We start from the raw sequence: 25,779 nt of genomic DNA, 5'->3' as shown, positions 1-25,779 counted from the left end.
TATATGAAAACTCTTTTATGTTCACATTGTGGTCTGACACATTTCAGTTACTGACACCGGCAAATTTCAAGGCATCAATAACAAGAACACGAAAAAAATGTAACATGCAATACATCACCAGCCAAAACCATCAACCTTTTATTTCTGTCCGTCACCTGCCTTCAGAAGTGACCAGTGAAAATATAGCACTGCTTTTTGTGTCAGTATATTTGTTAACAATTGTACTGTTGTAAAATACACCATGAAAAAAATTCACAATGTAGGGCCTAATCATACACAAGTGAGAAGAATCTTTTCTTTTATCTCTCACAAGAAATTGGTACTTTGTGTATGCACTCCCAGTTTGCTAGTTGTCACAAGGTAAGCTGCGGCAACAGGTATGGAATTAAAAAGATCAAGTGGTAGAGCACAAACTTCCAATACTCTATGTTTCACTCCACTGAGAATACACCTAACGCAAGCACGAGCATGCGTGCAACAGCGCACGCACGCACGCACGCACGCACGCACGCACGCACGCACGCACACACACACACACACACACACGGGGATGGGGTGGTGAAAGTTGTACCATGAGAAAGGCTACTACGAGAAGTCAACTTCTGAAATGAGGTCTGATCCTGCCCCACACACATCACCCACTGTCACCCTCCTAACTCCCACATCATCACTGTCAATCCTTATGACATTCTCCAACCATTATCCTTACCCAAGTTTCCTACCCACGCAATACTCCTTGCCGTAAAACTTGCCCCACAAAACCCAACCACTAACACACACTCCACGCACACCATTGGGATCAAAGACAGAGCAATTTGCAAAACAACACATACTGTTTATCAAATGCTTTGTGTCTGCTATACATGTTGTGGTTGTTGTCTTCAGTCCTGAGACTGGTTTGATGCAGCTCTGCATGCTACTCAAGCCTGTGCAAGCTTCTTCATCTCCCAGTACTTACTGCAACCTACATCCTTCTGAATCTGCTTAGTGTATTCATCTCTTGGTCTCCCTCTACCATTTCTACCCTCCACACTGCTCTCCAATGCTAAATTTGTGATCCCTTGATGCCTCAGAACATGTCCCACGAACCGGTCCCTTCTTCTGGTCAAGTTGTGCCACAAACTCCTCTTCTCCCCAATTCAATACCTCCTCATTAGTTATGTGATCTACCCATCTAATCTTCAGCATTCTTCTGTAGCACCACATTTCGAAAGCTTCTATTCTCTTCTTGTCCAAACTATATATTGTCCATGTTTCACTTCCACACACGGCTACACTCCATACAAATACTTTCAGACACTTAAATCTATACTTGATGTTAACAAATTTCTCTTCTTCAGAAACGCTGTCCTTGCCATTGCCAGTCTAGATTTTATATCCTCACTACTTCGACCATCATCAGTTATTTTGCTCCCCAAATAGCAAAAGTCCTTTACTACTTTAAGTGTCACATTTCCTAATCTAATTCCCTCAGCATCACTCAACTTAATTCGACTACACTGCATTATCCTCGTTTTGCTTTTGTTGCTGTTCATCTTGTATCCTCCTTTCAAGACATTGTCCATTCCGTTCAACTGCTCTTCCAAGTCCTTTGCTGTCTCCGATAGAATTACAATGTCATCAGCGAACCTCAACGTTTTTATTTCTTCTCCGTGGACTTTAATACCTACTCCAAATTTTTCCTTTACTGCTTGCTCAATATGCAGAGTGAATACCATCGGGGAGGACTGGCTCTCCCAAGGCCGTCAGTAGTTCCAATGGAATGTTGTCTACTCCCGGGGCCTTGTTTCAACTCAGGCCTTTCAGTGCTCTGTCAAACTCTTCACGCAGTATCGTATCTCCCATTTCATCTTCATCTACATCCTCTGAGATTTCCATAATATTGTCCTCAATTACGTCGCCCTTGTATAGACCCTCTATATACTCCTTCCACCTTTCTGCTTTCCCTACTTTGCTTATAACTGGGTTTCCATCTGAGCTCTTGATAGTCATACAAGTGGCTCTGTTTTCTCCAAAGGTCTCTTTAATTTACCTGTAGGCAGTATCTATCTCACCCCTAGTGATATAAGCCTCCACATCCTTACATTTGTCCTCTAGCCATCCCTGCTTAGCCATTTTGCACTTCCTGTCAATCTCATTTTTGAGATGTTTGTATTCCCTTTTGCCTGCTTCATTTACTGCATTTTTATATTTTCTCCTTTCATAAATTAAATTCAATATTTCTTCTGTTACTCAAAGAGTTCTACTAGCCCTCGTCTTTTTACCTACTTGATCCTGTGTTGCCTTCACTACTTCATCCCTCAGAGCTACCCATTCTTCTTCTACTGTATTTCTCTCCCCCATTCCTGTCAATTTTTCCCTTATGCTCTCCCTGAAACTCTGTACAGTTTTAATCTACAGTTCATAACCAATAGATTGTGGTCAGAGTCCACATCTGCCCCTGGAAATGTCTTACAATTTAAAACCTGGTTCCTAAATCTCTGCTGTACTATTATATAACCTATCTGATACCTTCTAGTATCTCCAGTATTCTTCGATGTATACAACCTTCTTTTATTATTCTTGAACCAAGTGTTAGCTATGATTAAGTAATGTTCTGTGCAAAATTCTACCAAACGGCTTCCTCTTTTCATTTCTCTCCCCCAATCCATATTCACCCACTATGTTTCCTTCTCTCTCTTTTCCTACTCTCGAATTCCACACACACACAAATTATGTACACATAATGTGCACAATATGTCATTTATACAACGTCTGCACAATTCATTAACAGTTACACGAGACTCTTAATTTAGTTTTCGTTTGATGCAATCTTCCATATTACAGTAGTTATAATGAACTTGATATATGGGATATATTTCTGGCAATTTGATATCGTCTTCTATTTAAGGCCTACGTACTGACCTGCATTACAATAAAAAAGCCACTTAAGGAAACAGTTCCTTGACTGACTGAATTAGGTAGAAAATATATACATTTTATTTTTCAGGATGAATAAGTCAATGCTATAGCCACAAATTGGCAGCCAGGAATACAAGCTGCAAAATCCCACCAGCTGTCACAGCATAATGATCATTGTCTTGTGTGTGCAAACAAATAAATTTATTGTCCTGTTGCAATGTACAATACAGACAGTGTGGCGGTGTGAGATGTTGTCACCATGTTACATAAGTAATTTCAATGATAGATGGACATCACAAGTCCTTGATTTGAGTTTCTCAATATTTTAAATTTAAAAAAAAGTATGCACAGGTAGTTACTAGTTAGAATCTAAAAATACTTTAGTGATCACAAAACAATCATTAGTTCATTCACATAAAGTATTCTGTAGATCACATCTTGAGGTGCAAAAACTACACAGTACCACAGGCATGCAGTTATGACCAACTGCTTCTGTAATTAGCCTATACCAATGACAGGCACTTTATATTGTATGTAAACAACAGTTTCTATTCTCCATTTATAATCTCTACAAATTCGTGTCTTGCACAACAGTACAAAAACCACCAACCCTTTAATCATATTTTTGAACAGTTGTTTGCTCAATACAGCAAATTCACTATTTAGGTGGATATATTAAAATCTATTAAAAGAGGGGAAGTTATGTATGGATAGAGGTTTAGGTCCAATAGCTATTGCTTCTGATGATGGCAACTAATTTTAAAACAAAGTACTGATGTACTATAATTTGAATAATTTTAAAAGATTTTTACAGTTATCAATAGTAACACTGGCATAATCCGAAAATTGGATTGAACACAATCATGCTTTGGTAGGCACTGTTCTTACTGAATGTAGGAAAGGCTTCCTTGCCTCCAACTTGCACACTGCCTTACCTATCATTCAACAGAGCATTTACAGTGGCAAAGTACTTGAACCATGGTGAAACTTTCAACTCAGGCAAGAAAAGCATCCATAGATAAAAGGTGCATTAAGTGCCACAACAACCCAAGAACCAACTGAAGATTGGATCCCAAATCTTTTGACATGTAGCTTGTCACTTACCTGTGCAGATACTAAACCATAGTAAACATTCAAAATTTGCTTTAGTCAAGGTTATACTTTTAGATGTTTGATGAAACTATATGGACTAATTGTGAGTCGATATCAAACAACTCACATTCACCTGGGTTATTTTGCTCATATTAATCATTTAACAAAATCTTAATTTTGAATAGGGTTAGGGTGTGATTGTGTCCCCACTTGAAACCTTGACTGTAATGTGAGGCTGTTCTGTAGCATGGACCAATGTTTATGTTATGTTGGAAGGTGAAAACGAAATAAAGACTGTGGTAAGAGAACAATCTGTGGCATACACAAAGGTCTACATTCATTCCATATCAAACACACAGTCTTCACAATATCAACAGCAGGCCTACTAATGAAACACATTTAATGATTACGAATGCCCTTGATAAATAAAAACAGAAACAAGTCTGATATTCATTGCTTCTAGGAGAACTCATACTGTTATATTTTCAAAGAACTAACATAGTAAACAATGTCAACAAGCAGCAAGAAATTTCTGCATCCAACAAGTTGTCTTTCGTTAAACAATCCATTTGAGCAGTTTTTTTAAAGGCTTGCACTGAAAACACAGCATTAACGTCTCCGCTGCGAAACATCTCTTCAAACAAATTTCAAAATGGCAAATAATAGTACTGTCAGTCATTTAAAACTGCACAGTTCTGACACTATTGAACCAAGTACCTACCACCTTGCAACTATCTCAGATTTAAACTAGAATGGACGTAGAATGGGTAGAGTAGAATGTTATTAGGTAAACATAGAAACGCCTTACAGCTTACCGAAGCAGAAGCATGCGATGACCAGGAATGTAGACTTGATGCACCAGCTGCCAACCATTGCTTCTGACGAGTTTTCGTCCTGCTCTTACAAATGCTATTAACAGACTGCCTTAACGTCACATTGATCATAGCACACTGTCTCTGTGAGGCTTTGGCACTTAATACCTGAACGGTGGGGATATTTGTACTTAAATAGGCCCTGAACACAAATTAGGCCTCACGGAGGTAAACAGATATAAAGTAAAGGATATATTTTAACAAAAGTCTCCATTTATTTGATTTATTTTAAACACATATTTCCGCTAGAAAGCAATTTTCCTTTCTATGTGGACTTCGTATGGGCTTTTTCTGTGTGAAACACACGAAACTGTTTACAGCTGCCTGAACGTCGCATTACTGTTAACCTGCCTGCGACTATGAAGTCGCTCGTCTCTAATTCTATAGCCATCCAATGGAATATGAACGACGTCCAGCTCCACGAAGCACTTACAAAAGCTGAGAGTCAGGGGCATTGTACTACACATTTCGCTTACGTCTAATCTTCATGAATTCCGCTTGCTCTGCTAAAAAATTTAATTTGATCTCACTGAACAATGTGTCCAGAATAGTCGCACGCAAGCATCGTATAAATACGGTATAAACATTTTCTCCAAATTATGATTCATCAATTTGTAAACTTTATTATTGCTTCTAAAACCATTAAGTACTTCACAGACGTACAAACAACACACATTTCACAACACACTGCAGACAAACACAGCACTTTGCTACAGGCAATATGGCGCACTTTTTTTCCTTAACACTTTTTGCACATATCTACAGCATACCGGATGCTAAAATAACAAGGCAACACAGTGTCAATATTACCAACGATATAGACTATGTTTTATTAATTATGTGATGCATTTCACAAAAATAAAACCCATATCTAACGAGATAAACCAGAGGCAGCACGCGGCGTAATCCTGAGTAAACAACAGTATATCGATGTATCAATTTAGGTGGCCTTGAAAACTACGTGTTTTCGTCAATGGAGGAAACTTGTTTACAACCTTCGCATACTTTTCCAGAATTTTTTATTCGTTTAGACACTCCAAATAAAGGTACTTAGCCCCACATTTTATTCTTGCGTCAAAATGGCGTCATGCTATAAGCAAAACCCCTCAATTGCAATCACATATGACAAGCAAATCTAAGTTGAATCACTGCCTATTGGCTTGTCAATGCGTCAACTATTGACAAATTTCAGGGATTATTCAAAGCAGAAATGAAATATTTCTTGTCTTTAATTTGGTAGTATTTGGTTAGTACATCGTGCTGTGGAATTGTTAAATAATGTGGAAAGAAGTGAAAGCTCAGCAGTGCTCGGGTTGAATTATTAAAAGAGTGATATCGTGGCTCACAGAGAAAAACCATTGTTTTTTTAACTACACGTAGCATGTTAATTTGACGAAAAGTTCTCGTTTCTCGTGTACCGCTTTATTTTCTTCTATTGTGGCTTCAGCGAGCGTAAATTTCAGCTGTTGGATAATGTAATAATCCCGAATTATTAAACTTTGTATAAATCAAAAATATTCGCCATTTTTGACATTCATGTACTGATTAACGATAATTGCACGGTAAAACCCATTCATTTCAAATACGCTGGAACAAAAATGTCTGGTATCACATTATTAGAGCGTTGTGTGCGCCCTGTTGGCAAGAGATGCTTTTCTTAAAAGGAAAGAAAACACGAAAACTCGTTTTTTCACACCAGCTACTGCAAATATTGTCATAAGTTACATATTTGTCTAGGTAGGCATGTCTTTCTTTTAATTGAAGTATCTGTAAGAAGAGAAGGACATTAAAGTTTAAACTTTATACTGGTACCAAGGGCATTAGAGACTGAGCAGACATTTACCAGAATTAAAAGAGCCCGGGGGCAAACCATAATTTTGCTAGTTTGATATGGATGTGAAATCTCACTCCTCCCTACAGCCCAGGACAAGTAATGTACCAGCACAGAAATATAAACCTTTCCATGTTAGACAATGCTTACCATAAGCTAGTAAAACTCGCTTCATATTTGGAGAAAGGGGGGGTACAGTGTGAGATGTATCTCATTCATAATTTGTGATTAGGCTACCTTATTTCAAATATCTTTTTCTGTTGGTTGGCTTACAACTTTTGGCTTTTCTGTATGAAACAGAACAATCCATTACAATCATAATAATTATCTATATGTTCAGTTACCGATGTAACTGCATTTTAATGAGATCATCATCTCTGGCTTAGAGGGTATTTCCAGAAGAGAGTACTACCTGTCATGTGGTCAGATTTGTATATTCAAGGCTAATTACTTGTGCCGTCTGTGTTTCTAAGTGGCAGGGCACTTCAGTAGCAAAGTCTGAGACTATGTTTGGTAAAGATAAGCTATCTGTATTTTGGACTCGTAAATGTCACAATAAGCTCTCGGCATACCTCAGAAACTGCCCGTGTACACAACAGAAGAACATTTTGTTTCCTTGAGAATGAGGATCTTCGCTTAACCACCTAGGTCTTGGAGATAGTACAAACATGTAATTTAACCTCATTTTCAGCTTCAAACCATGAAAGTGTGTGACTGCTCGGTGATGTAACCATTATTAAATAATCTCTGGGGCACCTGCCACACACTAGCTGTATCATATTTGCTAATTCATTTTATTTCATTTATTTATTTACTCACTCTATGACCATTTGGGACAGCAGTATAGGATATATTAGGTACTTAGAGAAATCTACCATCAGATTAGGTGAGGATAGGACAGGAAGTTGGCCGTGGCCTTTCTATCTATATCTGCAAACTACTTTGAAGTGTATGGCAGAGGGTAGGTTTCATTTGTACTAATTATTGGGGTCTTTTTCACATCTATTCACACATGGAGCACAGGAAAAATGTATGTTTAAATGCCTCTTTGCATGCTATAATTTATCTAATCTAGTCCTCACAAATCCTATGCGAGCAATATATAGGGGATTGTTGTGTATTTCTCAAGTCATAATTTAAAGCCAGTTCTTGAAACTTTGTAAGTAGCCTTCTTGGAATAGTTTATGTCTGTCTTCAAGAACCTGTCAACGGTTCAGTTTCTTCAGTATGTCTGTGACACATTCCCACAGGTCAAACTAACTTGTAAGCATTGGTGCTTCCCTTCCTGTTTATGTTCAATATCCTCTGTTACTCCTGTTTGTTATAGATGGGTCACATGAGCGATTTGTAAGCAATCTCTTTTGTGGACGGCTCTCATTTTCCCAGCATTCAACTAATAAACCAAAGCCTGCCATTTGCTTTACCTGCAATGAAGCCTATGTGATCATTCCACTTCTTATCCCTACAGTGTGTTTCACTCACCTATTTGTAGGAGTTGGCCAATCCCAACTGTGACTTACTGACATTACAGTCATAGGATACTACTTTTTTGTGAAGTGCACAATTTTACATTTCTGAACATTTAAAGCCAGTTGACAACGTTTGCAGCACTCCGAAATCTTATCAAGATCTGACTGAATATCCATTCAGCTTCTTTCAGACAGTACTTCGTTATTGCTAACTGCATTATCCGTGAGAAGTCTGAGATTACTATTAATATTTTCTGCAATGTCATTAATATACATAACTAACAGCAAGTGTCCGAAAATGCTTCTTGGGCCACACCGAAAGCTATTTCTGTATTTTTAGACCACTCTATCCAAGATAAAAAAAACATGCTGCATCCTTCCACTAAAAAATCCTCAATCTAGTCACAAATATTGCTCGATACCCCATACTGTCGCACTTTTTCTGATAAGTGTAAATGTGATACTGAGTCAAATGCTTTCCAGAAATGTTGCATCTAGCTGACTTCTTTGTTCCAGCACTTTCAGGATGTAATGTGTGAAAAGTGCAAGCCGGGTTTCACAAACTCAGCATTTTCTGAATCCGTATTGGTTGACATGAGTAGGCCGTTCTGTTCAATATACCTCATTATGTTTGGCTTAGAATATGATTTAAGATTCTAAAACAAATTGGTGTCAAGATTCCTGGACAGTGGTGTTGTGGATCATTTCTACAGCCCTTCTTATAGACGGGTGTGACTTGTGCTTTCTTCCAACTGCAAGCACTCCTGGACTCTATCAACAATTCTAGACCATTATGGGAAGCCATCAGGACTCCCAGTAAAGGCAGTTGTTTACCTATAGTGGCGTTGTTGAAACAGGGTGTCTCCAAATAACACCAGGAGACATTGCACCGACAATGGCAGAGCATTTTGCACTGACTACCACCGCTGCTGGTCAAGATCCAGTGTTCCGTCATTACCGTGCCACCATGGAGACAGTGAAGTTGGACTTCTGTTTCACCAATGCAGACTCCTACAACTGCCCACTCTGCTTCTGGACACTTGTGATTGGTGCCCAGTCATGCAAAATACAGTACTGCATTCTGCAACACTTGCAAATAGTTCAAAGGAAATTCCCATGAATGTTTAGTTCTTTACGTCTGACAGACTAGTTTCGCAACTCATGGTGAGAGGCAATTTTGGCACCTCTTCTCGAATCAGGAAAGTACCAAACATGAACCAGCAGTTATCAGAGGATGACCTTAACGAGCTGTGTAGGAAAGACCCACAAGTGCATGTTCGATCATCATCTGGTCTCAGTGTACTTGACCAGTCAGCCTCTTAGAACCTCTATGAGTGGATTCAGATGTCGGTCAGCTGTCAACAACCTGATACTGCTAGAAATGGAAATTCAGCAGCCTTTCCTCCAAATAAGCATTGTCTAGGGATATCTTTGAGGCACCAGTAAGGCACACGACACTACTTGGAGGCCCAATATTCTCAGTCAGCTCTGTCACAGAGACTGTTGTGGCTGCTTCTCTGTCTCCATTTGGTCCTCCCTCTCAAGATGCCTTTTTAGGACAGAGTCAGTGATGTGCTGTCAGATAGTTTTATGCAGGAGAATGGTGCTTCCCAGGGCAAGGTTTAAACCGTAACCTTCTTTGCCCAGCACAGATTCCTGTCCAATGCTCCTTATTTGTGGACAATTTTGCAGTCTCCTGCACCTCCTCCAATACCACTATGGCAAGTTGTCATCCGCAACATACAGTGAAGAGGTTTGAGGAGTCAGTTGCAAATACTGTTTTTACATTTTGTAAAGGGAAGTGTGTACATGATCATTTAAATCTTTCTCTCGTATTTTTAATTCACCTGAATTGAGCATGTTGTTGTTGTGGTCTTAAGTCCTGAGACTGGTTTGAAGCAGCTCTCCATGCTACTCTATCCTGTGCAAGCTTCTTCATCTCCCAATACATACATCAGCCTACATCCTTCTGAATCTGTTTATTGTATTCATCTCTTGGTCTCCATCTATGATTTTTACCCTCCACACTGCCCTCCAATACTAAATTGGTGATACCTTGATGCCTCAGAACATGTCCTACCAACCGATCCCTTCTTCTTGTCAAGTTGTGCTACAAACTCCTCTTCTTCCCAATCCTATTCAGTACTTCCTTATTAGTTATGTGATCTACCCATCTAATCTTCAGAATTCTTCTGTAGCACCACATTTCAAAGGCTTCTATTCTCTTCTTCTCCAAACTATTTATCGTACATGTTTCACTTCCATACATTGCTACACTCCATACAAATACTTTCAGAAAAGTCTTCCTGACACACAAATCTATACTCGATGTTACAAATTTCTCTTCTTCAGAAAAGCTTTCCTTGCCACAGCCAGTCTACATTTTATATCCTCTCTACTTCGACCATCATCAGTTACTTTGCTCCCCAAATAGCAAAAGTCCTTTACTGCTTTAAGTGTCTCATTTCGTAATCTAATTCCCTCAGCATCACCCGATTTAATTCAACTACATTCCATTATCCTCATTTTGCTTTTGTTGATGTTCATCTTATAAACTCCTTTCAAGACACTGTCCATTCCGTTCAACTGCTCCTCCAAGTCCTTTGCTGTCTCTGACAGAATTACAATGTCATCGGCGAACCTCAAAGTTTTTATTTCTTCTCCATGGATTTTAATACCTACTCTGAATTTTTCTTTTGTTTCCTTTACTGCTTGCTCAATATACAGATTGAACAACATTGGGGAGAGGCAACAACCCTGTCTCACTCCCTTCCCAACCACTGCTTCACTTTCATGTCATAACTGCCATCTGGTTTCTGTACAAATTGTAAATAGCCTTTCGCTCCCTGTATTTTACCCCTGCCACCTTCAGAATTTGAAAGAGATTATTCCAGTCAACATTGTCAAAAGTCTACAAATGCTAGAAACGTAGGTTTGCCTTTTCTTAATTTAGCTTCTAAGATAAGTCATAGGGTCAGTATTGCCTCATGTGTTCCCATATTTCTACGGAATCCAAACTGATCTTCCCCGAGGTCGGCTTCTGTCAGTTTTTCCATTCGCCTGTACATAATTTGCGTTAGTATTTTGCAGCCGTGACTTATTAAACTGACAGTTCGGTAATTTTCACATCTGTCAACGCCTGCTTTCTTTGGGATTGGAATTATTATATTCTTCTTGAAATCTGATGGTATTTCGCCTGTTTCATACATTTTGCTCACCAGATGGTAGAGTTTTGTCAGGACTGGCTCTCTCAAGGCTGTCAGTAGTTCCAATGGAATGTTGTCAACTCCCGGGTCCTTGTTTCGACTTAGGTCTTTCAGTGCTCTATCAATTTCTTCACGCAGTATCATACCTCCCATTTCATCTTCATCTACATCCTCTTCCATTTCCATAATATTGTCCTCAACTACATTGCCCTTGTATAGACCCTCTATATACTCCTTCCACCTTTCTGCTTTCCCTTCTTTGCTTAGAACTGGGTTTCCATCTGAGCTCTTGATATTCATACAAGTGGTTCTCTTTTCTCCAAAGGTCTCTTTAATTTTCCTGTAGGCAGTATCTATCTTACCCCTAGTGAGGTAAGCCTCTACATCCTTACATTTGTCCTCTAGCCACACCTACTTAGCCATTTTGCACTTCCTGTCGATCTCATTTTTAAGACATTTGTATTCCTTTCTGCCTGAATTGAGCATGTGGGACATTATTCTTACTTTTAAAGATGCTTGTGATGTTTCTGGGCCTCATTTTTTTACTTCAAATTGTTGTGGTTACCATGCTTGGAGGACCTGAAATTGAGGGTCCATAAGGCACTCGACATCTTGAACTGTCTTAGCCACAGGTCCTGGGGAGCTGACAGGGTGTGTCTGCTCCAGTTTTATTGAGCCTTCACGCAGTCATGGCTGGGCAATGGGTGCACAGAGTACTGGTCAGTAAGGCCTTCTTACCTGAAGATCACTGACGCTGTCCTCCGTGAGGTTATCAGGATGGCCCCATACCCAGTCTCCGTGTTGAGGCTGGTCGACCACTGCTTACCATCTGACAGCAACTTCTCATAGTATGTCAGGCGTGTAAGTTTCTCACCACTCCCATATCTCAGCTTATCATTCGATTGCTCATCCAGCTATGGAACACCTCTTTACCAATTGTCCACGGGCAATGAGAGCATTTGGAATCTTCGTGAAGTGCATGCTGGAGTCCCTCGGTGTGGGACATGTATGGGCTCAAATGTGGAGTTTTAACCAACTGCCATCCTGGCTTCTGCAGAGACCCAGAGTGATTTCAGATTTACAGGAGAGACTGCACTTCTGCCAATGTTTTTAATACATAATTTTCTGACAATTTGAATGGACACCTCACCTACATAGCTGTATTCTATAGTGGATCTAAACAAGGGTACTCTGTCTGCTGCTCTGATGTTTTCCCTGATCGACTCCTCAAGAATCAGTTGCCTCCAGACTTCGCTGTCTTCGAAGCCGAGTTATCCGCTGTCTTGAGGGAGCTGGAGCGAGTGAGATGTGTTTGCTGCTAATGCCTCATCTGTTCCAACTCCCTGAGTGCCCCTCAGTCTGTGCAATGCATGTTTCAACCAGTAAAGTAGTCCTGCATATCTATTTATTTATTTATTTCAAGTTCTGTAGATCCATATGAGAATATATCTGTGGATATAGAACAAGTTAAATTTTTACAAATAATTCTTTAGTGCACAAGTACATTGTTCTTATCAGATAAATAACAGGAACAGCCGCCACTTGGAAAGGCTGAGGAAGGGGGTGTCTTTCTGCCGGGTGCCAGGGCAAGCGGCTATTGCACAAAATGAAAGAGTGGGTGTAGCAGACAAGGAGGCATGTAGTGACCCTCAGTTCAGTATGCCGTCCCACTGCACGCTATCGCCTTGCCATTGAGGTAGGAAGTCGTGTGTCCGTGGGAAAAGGAGTGGCTGGAAGTGGCAGGCAATAAGCTGTATTAATTGAAGCAGGGAACAATGCCAGGTTGTGCCTCCTTCCACCCACACAGGCAGGATGGGGTCCTCCTTAGTCGTCTTCACATAGGCCACAGCCTTACAATGTGCAGCTTCTTGCTCCGGCTAGAGGACCCTCTAATGTGTGATGTGTGATGCTTGTGGTGTATAAGTTACCATGCACCACATTTGACTAAACTGTCTTATTTCCAGACCAGAGGGCAGCAGCAGATTTGCCAAAAGATCTGCCCTCTCTTTTAAGTAAAATATGTGGTCAAAAGTTTCCGGACAGCCCCCAGAAACATATGTTTTTTTCAGATTAGGTGCATTGTGCTGCTACCTCCTGCCAGGTACTCCATATCAGCGAGTGCAGCAGTCATTAGACATCATGAGAGAGCAGATTGGGGCACTCTGCAGAACTCACAGACTTTGAACATGGTAAGGTGATTGCCTGTCACTTGTGTCATACGTCAGTATGTGAGATTTCCACACTCCTGCACATCCCTAGGTCTACTGTTTCCAATGCGATAGTGAAGTGGAAATGTGAAGGGCACATACAGCATGAAAGCATACAGGCTGACCTTGCCTGTTGGCTGACAGAAACTGCAAACAGCTTAAGAGGGTTGTAATGTGTAATAGACAGACATATATCCAGACAGTCACACAGGAATTCCAAACTGCATCAGGATCCACTGCAAGTACTATGACAGTTAGGCAGGAGGTGAGAAAACTTTGATTTCATGGTCGAGCGGCTGCCCATAAGCCACACATCGTGCCGGTAAATGCCAAATGACGCCTCGCTTGGTGTAAGGAGTGTAAACATTGGATGACTGTGCAGTGGAAAAAAGGTTGTGTGGAATGACGAATCTTGGTACACGATTTGGCTATCCTATGGCAGGGTGTGGGTAATGCAAATGCCCGGTGAACGTCATCTTCCAGCGTGTATAGTGTCAACAGTAAAATTCGGAGGCTGTGGTGTTATGGTGTGGTCATGTGTTTCATGGAGGGGGCTTGCACCCCTTGTTGTTTTGCATGGCACTATCACAGCACAGGCCTACATTAATGTTTTAAGCACTTCTTCCTTCCCACTCTTGGAGAGCATTTCAGGGATGGCAATTGCATCTTTCAACACGACCAAGCAGCTGCTCATAACGTGCAGCCTGTGGTGGAGTGATTACATGACAATAACATCGCTCTAATGGACTGGCCTGCACAGAGTCCTGAACTGAATCCTTTACAACACCTTCGGGATGTTTTGAAATGTCGACTTCATGCCAGGCCTCACTGACCAACATCAATACTTCTCCTCAGTGTATCACTCTGTGAAGAATGGACTGCCATTCCCCAAGAAACCTTCCAGCACATGATAGAATGTATGCCTGCAAGAGTGGAAGCTGTCATCAAGGTTACGGGTGGGCCGACACCATATTGAATTCCAGCGTTACTGAGGAAGGGCACCACGAACTTGTAAGTCATTTCAGCCTGGTGTCCGGATACTTTTGATTACGTAGCACAACTTTCGAATGAATGTGGTTGGAATTTTAAGGTTCTGTGATATGCCCAATCCTCAGTATTAGTTTGCTGGTCTACCAGTTTAGCTCTTGTCATCAATAAACATTTGTATATGTATAGAGAGGAAACTACAAGCACACACAGTTTTTTAAATATGGACTTGTAGTGTGTCCTTGTAGAGCTGTTTGTCAAGATTTGAACAGGCCTTTCTGTAATGTAAAACAATTCAATTAACTGACTATTAGCCACCCCCCCCCCCCCCAATCCCCAGCCCAGGGGGAAAAAAAAGAAAAAGAAAAAACTGTTCCATAAGATACAATGTAAACCCCTGTAGTACCTTTTGAGGAGCACACTTTTGAAATGACTAGCAGAGCAGGACTTGCCAAAATTAGTCTCTTGAAGAGTATTGTGACATGGTCTTTCCAGTCTGAGTCTTGATCTACATGTATTTTTAAAAGTATTGTGCATCATATCCTAACTCATTTCTGCCCAATACTAGTTGAAGGTCATTCATTTTTCCAAATTGAATGTACTCTCTAAAAAGAAAAAGAAAAGCCCCACAGGAATTATCCAAATGAGATGGAAATCGGTGGATGTAATGTACATAACAAATGATTACAGTTTCAGAAAAATTGGGTGATTTATTCAACACAAAGAGCTTCACAAATTGAGCAAGTCAATAAAGTATTGGTCCACTTTTGGTCTTAATGCATTTGGCTTGGTATTGATTGTGGCTGCCCTCCTGAGGGATATCATTCCAGATTCTGTCCAACTGGCAAAATATCAAGCTAATGCTCAAAACATTTTCAGTTGGGAAGAGGTCTGGTGGTGACCTTACTGACCAAGTTAGGGTGTGACAAGTGTGGAGACAAGCAGTAGTATCTCTTACCGTGTGCGGGCAGACATTATCTTGCTGAAGTGTAAACCCAAGATGATTTGCCATGATGGAACAACAAAAGGGGGCATGTAATATCATCGACATTCTGCTGTGCTATAAGGGTGCCATAGATGACAACTAAAAGGCTCTTGCTATGAAATGCACCCCAGACTATCACTCCTGGATGTCGGGTTGTACAGTGGGCTATAGCCGGGTCAGTTTCCCTTCGCTCTCCAGAACATCTTCAGACACATCTTTGCTGATCATCGGTGCCTCAGTTTGAAGCAGGACTCATCACTGAAGACTAGTCTCCTCCAGTCAATGAGATTCCAGACAGAAGACATAACTGGAGGGGGATACCAACCAGACTGTCACCCACTGTACAGCCCAACAACCAGAAGTGGTGGTCTGTGGTGCTATCTCATTTCTTATCATATCAGGATGCCTCAGGTTGTCACCCTTGGATTTCTCAGGGCACAATGGTACACCAACAATATTCTACGCCCCGTTTTGTTGCTCTTGGTGGCAAGCCATCTTGCGCTTACACTTCAGCAATAGCTACTCGTGTACTGTTTGTTAGGACAGTCTCATTTTCTTTAATAGTAACACTTCCTACCCCAATGGTTACTTTTCCTATCTCCCTTCTAACAACATTCCATACTGATTTGATTTTAGTGCCGGAGTTGTAAATTTCTCCTCTAACATACATATTTCTTTATTTCCTTACAACATTTCTCAGTGTGTTACAATAATTTTTATAGTGTAAAACTACTTCTGGATCTTTACTAGTTCTTGCTGTCCCATACAGTTTTCTTTTTCTTTCAGAAGACACTTTAATACCTGTAGTAATTCAAGGTTTCTTTGAAAAGTGTGTGGTGTTACATTCAGCAATTTTCTTTGGGAAACAATGTTCAAAATGGGATATAAATTTATCAAGAAATATGTTGCATTTAGCATTTGGCTTATTATATACACCTTCCCTATTAACATTCCTTAAACTTTCTCTGAAGTGCTCTATAAATAACAGATTGAGCAACCTCACACTTTTACTTAATCGTTTCTGAACTGTACACCCTTTTAGGTTTTGTAAGTTATCCAGTTGTGCATCATGGTCTGACAGTCCATTTACCACAGGGAAAGCATGTGTTTGTTTTACATTCGCTTTCTGTTCAAATACATTATCTATTAGAGTGCTACTGTCTTGAGCTATACATGTAGGGAAATTGACGACTGATTCTGAGTTAGATGTTGTTAATACCATTTCTAGTTAACTTTTCCTATCAGAATTACTTAGAAAGTTTACATTGAAATCACCACAGATAAATAACTTCTTTTTTGTCTGACAGACAGCATAATAGGGAGTAAATTATTTACGAATAACTTCCAGTCTTAATGGGGAAGCAGTGGTTGGGAAGGGAGTGAGACAGGGTTTTAGCTTATACCCAATGTTATTCAATCTATACACTGAACAAGCAGTAAAGGAAACAGTAGAAAAATTTGGAGTAGGAATTAAACCCCATGGAGAAGAAACAAAAACTTAGAGGTTTGTTGATGACTTTGTAATTCTGTCAGAGACAGCAAAGGACCTGGAGAGCAGTTGAACAGACTGGACAGTATGTTGAAAGGAGGATACAAGATTAACATCAATAAAAGCAAAATGAGGATAATGGAATGTAGTCAAGTTATATCAGGTAATGCTGATGGCATTAGATTAGGAAATGAGACACTTTCAGTAGTAGATGAGTTTTGCTATTTGGGGAGCAAAATAACTGATGATGGTGAAAGTAGAGAGGATATAAAATGTAGGATGGCTGTGGCAAGGAAAGCAGTGTTTCTGAAGATGAGAAATTTGCTAACATCGAGTATAGATTTAAATATCAGGATGTCTCTTCTCAAAGTATTTGCAGGGAGTGTAGCTATGTACGGATGTGAAATGTGGATGATAAATGGTTTAGATAAGAAGCAAATAGAAGCTTTTGAAATGTGGTGCTACAGAAGAATGCTGAAGATTGGATGGGTAGATCACGTAACTAATGGGAGGGTATGAAATACAATTGGGGAGAAGAGGAATTTGTGGCACAGCTTGTCTAGAAGAAGGGATTGGTTGGTAGTACATGTTCTGAGGCATCAAGGAATCCCCAATTTTGTATTGGAGGGCAGTGTGGAGGGTAAAAATGGTAGAGGGAGACCAAGAGATGAATACACTAAGTAGATTAAGAAGGACGTAGGTTGCAGTAGTTGCTTGGAAATGAAGAAGCTTGCACAGGAAAGAGTAGCATGGAGAGCTGCGTCAAAGCAGTCTCTGGACTGAAGACCACCACCACAACAACAACAACAACAACAGGATGTGAAACATCTGAAAGAAAACAACCTGCAACAATCGTCAAAAGCGTCCAGGCCAAAGGAGGAAGCATTATGGTCTGGGGATCTCATCATTGAGGATGGCGCATTGGGCCAATACAAGTATGCATCTAACCTTGGGGATCACGTCTACCCCTACATGTGTTTGTTTTTCCTGAGCATAGTGGCATCTTCCAGCAGGACAATGACATGTGTCATGCAGATCATAATTTACATGCATGGTTCGAAGACCACCAGGATGTGTTTTTCTGTACTCCCCCAGCTACCAAACTCCCTGGACTTAAACCCAACTGAGAATGTATGGGAGCACATCAATCAGGCCTGTTCACACCATGGGTCATCACCCGAGAAACCTAGCTCTGGCATCGACATGGCTCTGTGTCCCTGTTGGCACTTTCCAGTACCTCATCAACTCTCTCATATATGTCTCAAAGTGGTCCTCTCTGGAAAAGTTGGTTATTAACGATTTTGACATGTGGTCACATTAATATGACCAGACATTGTATGAGGAACAGAAGGGCTGACACGCTACCCTGTGATACTCTTATTGTGACTTTTTTGCACCAGTACTTATCTGATTTTATGATTAAAATGAGCTAATACAAGTTCCACTACCTGTGATCTAGTTAGAAAATATCTCTGCCCTCAACCCTGATGACCTCATCATCAATATATAATTGAGTGGTGTCTCTTGTATCAGACATGTCTGACAGAACAGACACCGCTCTTGATGATGCTGCTGGAGCAATAGAGGGTGGGGAAGGAAAGGGAAAGAATGCATGGTTAACTCATGACTTCCTGCCGCACAGGACTGTGTGGTAATGTAACGGCAAAAGATGAAAATTTGTGCCAAACCAGGACTCGAACCTGGATGTTCCTCTTCTGTAAAACAGTTGTCTTAACACCCACAGACATCCGGACAAACTTTCTGCCTGACACAAGACCTTCCCTTTCTCTCCATTTTATTCCCATTGCTTGCAACTTAATTAAAAGTATTTCATGACCAACATTATCAAAAGTTTTAGAAAGATCTAAATTAACTCCTGTAACATTGTTGTCTTCTTATGTTTCTAACTATTTCATCTGTGTAATCCATCATCGCTGTTTCTGTGCTTCTACCTTTTTGAAAGCTATCTTGTTACCATTCAGTAGCTTGTGATCACTTAACTACTTGGTGATTTGTTGTTCCATTAACAGGTTGTCTACTCAAACTCGGAAAGAAAAAATATCCCTGAGTATTCCTGTTGTGAGGAAGAAGACTGTGTGAAGAAACTTGTGAAAAATTAACACTGGAGGAGATGAGGATGTCACAACAATGACCTTTCTTTCATCTCTGCTGAGATATACTACCCGTAAGCAGTAGTTTAACTGCAGTTTTTAAACAACAATAATTTATATAGGGTAATATTCATGTAATTAACACAGTTTGAAACATTAAGTATTTTAAAGTTTGTGATTTAAAACTCAGTAAAATTAAATATCAGTGCTAGATTAAAAACACTGTATCCCCTGAGATTTACCTGCTTTTTTTTTCAGTTAAAGTATAATTCCCTGAGAATTCCAGGCTATCCAGAAGAATCAGCACCCTGACTGAATCTCTCAAATACTTGAGAGTATGCTGGAGGAATTGATATGGATCAATACTTTCCAACTTTACACTCTTGAATAAAGGTACGATTTTTGAAATTTGTGATCTGTAGGGGACCATTCCCTCAATAAATAGTAAATTAGCAGTGTGAGCCAAGGACTTTACAATTTTTTAACAGTATGGGTTATAAGTGACACTTCATCTACACCTGGTGACATTTCACATTTGAAGTTTTTAGCCACTATTCGAAACTAATCCCAAACTGTACACCATGTACAAAACTTGTGTTCATCCTGATTTATGAAATACAAGCTCAGTGACTGAGAAGCATTTATAAAGAAATCATTAATGTAATTTTTTTAAATATTACTGGAAGGAAGGAAATCAGGGTTTAACATCTCGTCTGCCTCGAGGTCATTAGAGACTGAGCACAAGCTTGGAACATTTCAAGGAAGGGGAAGGAAATCAGTCATGCTGTTTCAAAGGAACCATCCCAGCTTTGCCCTCGAGCAATTTTGGGAAATCACTGAATTCCTAAATCTGGATATCTGGACGCGGATTTGAACTGTCATACTCCTGAGTGCGAGTCCAGTGTCAAACGACTTCGCCACCTCACTCAGTAATATTAATGTTATTAGTGTTCGAGAAGTAATTTCCTGGTCTTTGTGTCTCTTCCCTATTTCAGTTTTTACAAATTCGCATACAGATATTGATTTATTGCCCGACAACCTTATTATGCTATAGTTTCTAAGCAATTTCGTCTTTGGAATTACTTCTTGATAAGTTTTCTTATCAGTCTTTACATATTCCATAAACTGCAAATCTATGGATCTTTTTATTTGAAAACCAAGCCTTTTTAGAGTGCTACAGAAAATGTTAATGCTCAATGTAAAGCCAGGTACTAGATTTATTGGTCCCATATGAATAGGCTCTGGTCAATTTCTTCAGGAAGCAGATTTTAAAATTAGTCACAAGTACTGAAGAGAATGCATTGTAAGCATTGTTTGTCCATGATTGTGAAAGCACTTCAAACATCACTGATTGCTTAGACTATTTATAAAACCAGCTTAGTTGTACTCAGAGAAATCCATACATATGAATGTATGTTTCTCCCAAATGACTGGAATGATTTCAACTAAACTTGTTACACAGATCACTTACCATATGGAAAGAACTGCTGTGGAGGTAACTGCCACCTACCTATGAAAGAGGTAGGGGTGAGGAAATGCATAGATCAAGACATGCAAATAACAAGACTATATTAAGGCCAGTATTTGAGAATGAGAGCTCTTAGTCACTTGCAACAACCAACTTTACATATAATTTCAATCCTTCACAAGGCTTTTTTTGCTGACACCCCAAAGTTGGCGCCGGTGGCGACACCGACAACATGCTGACATGAAGAAAGTTTCCAACCGTTTTCTCATACACACACAGCAGTTGACCGGCATTGCCTGGTGAAACGTTGTTGTAATGCCTTGTGTAAGGAGGAGAAATGTGTACCATCACGTTTCCGACTTTGATAAAGGTCGGATTGTAGCCTATCACGATTACGGTTTCTCGTATCGCGACATTGCTGCTCGCGTTGGTCAAGATCCAATGACTGTTAGCAGAATATGGAATCGGTTGGTTCAGGAGGGTAATACGGAATGCCGTTCTGGATCCCAACGGCCTCGTATCATTAGCAGTCGAGATTACAGGCATCTTATCCACATAGCTGTAACGGATCGTGCAGCCACGTTTTGATCCCTGAGTCAACAGATCGGGACGTTTGCAAGACAACAACCATCTGCACGAACAGTTTGACGACGTTTGCAGCATGGACTATTGGCTTGCAGACTGTGGCTGTGGTTACCCTTGACACTGCATCACAGACAGGAGAGCCTGCGATGGTGTACTCAATGACGGAGCTGGGTGCACAAATGGCAAAACGTCATTTTTTCGGATGAATCCAGGTTCTGTTTACAGCATCACGATGTTCGCATCCATGTCTGGCGAAATCGCAGTGAATACACACTGGAAGCGTGTATTCGTCATCGCTATAGTGGCGTATCACCCGGCATGATGATATGGGGTGCCATTGGTTACATGTCTCGGTCACATCTTTTTCACATTGATGGCACTTTGAACAGTAGACTTTAAATTTCAGATGTGTGACGACCCATGGCTGTACCCTTCATTCAATCCCTGTGAAACCCTAAATTTCAGCAGGATAATGCACGACCGTATGTTGCAGGTCCTGTACGAGCCTTTCTGGATTCATAAAATGTTCGACTGCTGCCCTGCTCAGCACATTTGCCAGATCTCTGACCAATTAAAAACGTCTGGTCAATGGTGGCCAAGGAACTGGCTCGTCACAATACGCCAGTCACTACTCTTGATGAACTGTGGTATCGAGTTGAAGCTGATGGGCAGCTGTACCTGTACACGCCATCCGAGCTCTGTTTGACTCAATGCCCAGGTGTATCGAGTCTGTTATTACGGCCAGAGGTGGTTGTTCTGGGTACTGATTTCTCAGGATCTATCCACCCAAATTGCGTGAAAATGTAATCACATGTCAGTTCTAGTATAATATATTTGTCCAGTGAATAACCATTTATCAACTGCATTTCTTCTTGTTGTAGCAATTTTAATGGCCAGTAGTGTACTTGTGGTGCATGGTCACCTTCGAAATACTCTGTTCCACAATTGATACACCATTCCCAATGCCGTTTTCACATCCGGAAACAGTCTTGATACACTTCTTGCTAGATCGTGCGAAGTGCTGTATGCAAAATTTCTCTTACCTTGTCTACTGTTGCAAAGCTTTGCCCTTTCAACGTGGGTTTCCAACTTGGGAAATAAAAAAAGTTGCAGAGGCCTGGTATGGAAGATGGAGCAGCACAGTGATTTCGTTTTTCGTGCAATAGTCACGCACCAACAGGGATGAATGTGTCCTTATTGTGATGCAAGAGCATTTCGCTACATTTCATGCCGTTTCCTTCCCACATTTTCTTGCAGACGTTGCAACACATCCTGATAGTATCATCAATTAACAGTTCATCCCTGTGGCATGAAGTCATGATGAACTAATGCTTCAAAGTCAAAGAAAACTATCAACATGTCTTTGACACGTGACCTGACCTGATGAGATTTTTTTGGTCTTGGAGAACCTTTCCCGACCCAATGTGAAGACTGAACCTTGGTCTCAACATTATAACCGTAGACCCAGTTTGGATTCTCTTAACGGACATCTCGTTCTCAATTGCGTGATCCAAAAGCTCATCACAGATTGTCTTGATTCATGAGCTGTGGGATGAACCTGGTGGAAAGACGATGCATTCCAGGATACCATGTCAGCATTTCATGACATGATCCAACTGAAATGTCACATTCTTCTGGAATCTCTCAGTCAGTCAGTCTTCGATTGGCGAGCACAATTTCGTTAACATTCCTGACGTGAGCATCATCAGTAGATTTCATTAGAGGTAAGAATGGCAAGCTGACATATGACAAGGAAATAATTATAGACAGATGAAAAGAGTACTTCTCAGAACTCTTGACTCTTCATATCCAGATGAGATGCTATGTGCAGACACCATGGAGGAAAGGAGGGATGAAGAAGATGGGGAGTGAATGGAGAAGATGTGAAGACTGGAATCAAAAAACTCAGAAACAACAAGGCCCCAGGGAAGGAAAGAATAACAGGAGAATTGATCAAAGAGGGAGTGAAGAGCCTGCGCTTAGAAATATATAAAACTGATCCAGCTGACATGGAAGAATGAGACATTGCCAGAAGACTGGAAATTGACCATAATATGCCCGATAGACAAGAAAAGATGCAAAATGAAATGTGGTAACTACAGAGGTATCAGTTTGCTGAATGTAACCTACAAGGTACTATCTATCATTATCTTCAGAAAATTCAATCATTCCTAGAAAATAAACATGAGTATCAATTCCAGGAATTTCGACCAAACTGATTGACACTAGATAACATTTTCACCGTAAGACAATTGTTGGGGAAACACTGAGAATGTGTAAACATTTCTATAATCTGTTCATCGATTTTCAGTTTGCATTATGGCAGCATCACAAGGAATAGCCTATATAATGCACTGTGTCACTTTAGAATCCCTGAGAAGCTAATGAGAATGGTGCATACTTGTATCGATGGATCAAGAGTAGCTGTACATTTCTGAGGGGTCATCTCAGACAAGGGGATGCTCTCTCATGTGTTCTGTTTAGTCATCTTACAGAAAGTAATAACGGAATGTAGGCAGAAGGAATGGGCTGGAGTACTGATGGGTGGTAATTTCAGCTATTCACATATGCAGATCATATGCTACTGCTAAGTGAATCAACCTATGAATTGAAAGAAATGTACCAGAAAATGGGCGATTACACACAGAACATTGGGCTAAAGGTGAATTAAGACGGAGTTCATGTGATTAGGAAGAAGACAAGAGCAACAAGAATTTTTGTATGGATGGCATGAGGTTCAAGAGAGTTCACCAGTTCAAATACTTGCAAACTTGGTTTACCAGTAACAACACTGCAGAAATAGACATCAGGGAAAGAATGGCAGTGGGAATGAAATGCACGTTTCCCTCAGGAATGCGCTCAGCTCAGACCTGTATCAGCGAAAACTAAGATGAGAATCTGTAACACACTGATATGCCCTGCAGCCATGCATGATTCGGAAACCCAGACCATGACAAAATGCGAAAAGGAAAAATTATTAGTATTTGAAAGGAAAGCAGTGTGGAAAATATGAGAATCAATCTTAGACAAATGAAAATAGAGAAGGAGGAGCACTGAGGAAATTTACCTCTCGGTGCAACTACAGAAGCTGAAGAGCAAAATAATTCAGTGGCCAGACCATATAGCAGGTCTGGCAGCCCTGGAGATTGAAAACACATGGAGGAATGGAGCACAAAACAAAGGAATGGTGGCTGCATGTGTAAGCAGAGCCTGTGACTGCTGGATGTTTCTTTCTTTATTGAATTTCCATTCCATCCCCCACCCCACTCTGCAGCCTGCAGAAGTTAAAAACATAATGAGGTAGAATGATGACTGGTTAAAACTGTGACAGGGTAAAAAGTTGCGAAGTGAAAATAAAAAAAATAAAGGGTTAATGATGCTGAGTAAAACACATAGTAATTAGACAGGTACAATTAAAAAACACAGCAACAGTCTGGTTTCTGTTCACAAGCGTTAAAAACCTAGCAACAGTATGGTGTCTGTTCGCAACACTGGAATGGGATGCACAACACTAAACACACACTTAAAATTGCAGCATAGAGGAGAGACAATGGAAGAAGGGGGAGGGGGGGGGGGGGAGGACCCAGACTGATGAGGAGGAAAAAAAAAGGGGGAGAGGAAAAGAAAAAAGAGGGGAGTTGAAAGAGGGAGAGGACACAGAGAAAAAAGGGGGGACACGGACATGAGAAGGAGTGGGGAAGCCAGTGGAGAGGAAAGAAAAAGGACTTATGGGAGAGAAAGGAATCAAAGAGAGGGTAGGCAGGGAAAAAAGAAACAGGATGGAAGGGGGTGGGAGAGGAAGTCCAGGAAAAGGACAAAGGGAGGCAGGGGAGGTGAAGATCAGAGTTGATAGGAGGGATAAATGGAGCGAGAGAGGGCATCATCCAGGAGGGGGAGTTGATGGAAGCCACCTTGGAAAAGCAGGTGAAGGGTGTAGAGGTGGACACAATGGTGAAAGTGCGGCAGTGGGTGGGGGTTGGAGAGGAGAGGAGCAACCAGGGGATGGGGGGGATCAAGTCAGCAGGAGGTATAGAGGACTTGGATATGTCCGAGGAAAAGGAGCAGGTGGGGGAAAGGAATCAGGTCATAGAGGATCAGTGTGGGGGATGGGAGGTGTATACGGAAGGCAACGTGGAGTGTGTGGTACTTGAGGATCTGGAGGGATTTATAGAATTTGGGGGGGGGGGGGGGGGGGATATCCAGGTGGGACTGGCATAACAGAGGATGGGTCAGATTAAGGATTTGTTGGTGTGGAGGATGGTAGAGTGGTTCAACCCCCATGTCCAGCCAGAGAGGAGTTTAAGGAGGCAGAGGTGGTTGTGGGTTTTGGATTGGATAGAGCAGAGATGAGGGATCCAGGTGAGGTGACAGTCAATGGTGAGACCAAGGTAGGTGAGGGTGGGGGAGAGGTGGACAGGATGGGTGCAGATGGTAAGGGAAAAACCAAGGAGCCAGAAGGAGCGAGTGGTACGACCTATGATGACTGCCTAGGTCTTGGAAGGATTGATTTTGAGGAGCTACTGGTTACACCATGTGGCAAAAAGGTCAAACTGACTCTGGAGAAGGCGTTGGCACT

General features: G+C 40.9%; 2 protein-coding genes across 3 annotated transcripts in view; one reads left to right on the top strand and one right to left on the bottom strand.

Moving 5' to 3' along the window:
- Positions 1 to 5,568, bottom strand: part of LOC126293717 (activin receptor type-2A) — a 110,175-nt gene extending 104,607 nt beyond the window's left edge. The window contains exon 1 of one of the 2 annotated variants that reach the window (XM_049987026.1): positions 4,809 to 5,568. In XM_049987026.1, the coding sequence (XP_049842983.1) occupies positions 4,809 to 4,866 (58 nt within the window). In that variant the 5' untranslated portion in view covers positions 4,867 to 5,568. The remainder of the gene's footprint in view (positions 1 to 4,808) is intronic. The other variant, XM_049987027.1, reaches the window with a different exon arrangement.
- A 559-nt stretch (positions 5,569 to 6,127) lies between these two features.
- LOC126293718 (F-box/LRR-repeat protein 2-like) overlaps positions 6,128 to 25,779 on the top strand; it is a 111,920-nt gene continuing 92,268 nt past the window's right edge. Inside the window, exons 1-3 of the mRNA XM_049987029.1 lie at positions 6,128 to 6,340; positions 19,070 to 19,224; positions 19,409 to 19,543. The gene's annotated coding sequence lies outside the window, so the exon portion shown is untranslated. The remainder of the gene's footprint in view (positions 6,341 to 19,069; positions 19,225 to 19,408; positions 19,544 to 25,779) is intronic.

This window comes from Schistocerca gregaria, chromosome 10, assembly GCF_023897955.1.
Source record: "Schistocerca gregaria isolate iqSchGreg1 chromosome 10, iqSchGreg1.2, whole genome shotgun sequence".
In the NCBI taxonomy this organism is placed as follows: domain Eukaryota; kingdom Metazoa; phylum Arthropoda; class Insecta; order Orthoptera; family Acrididae; genus Schistocerca; species Schistocerca gregaria.
This window is presented reverse-complemented; position numbering and strand designations above follow the sequence as displayed.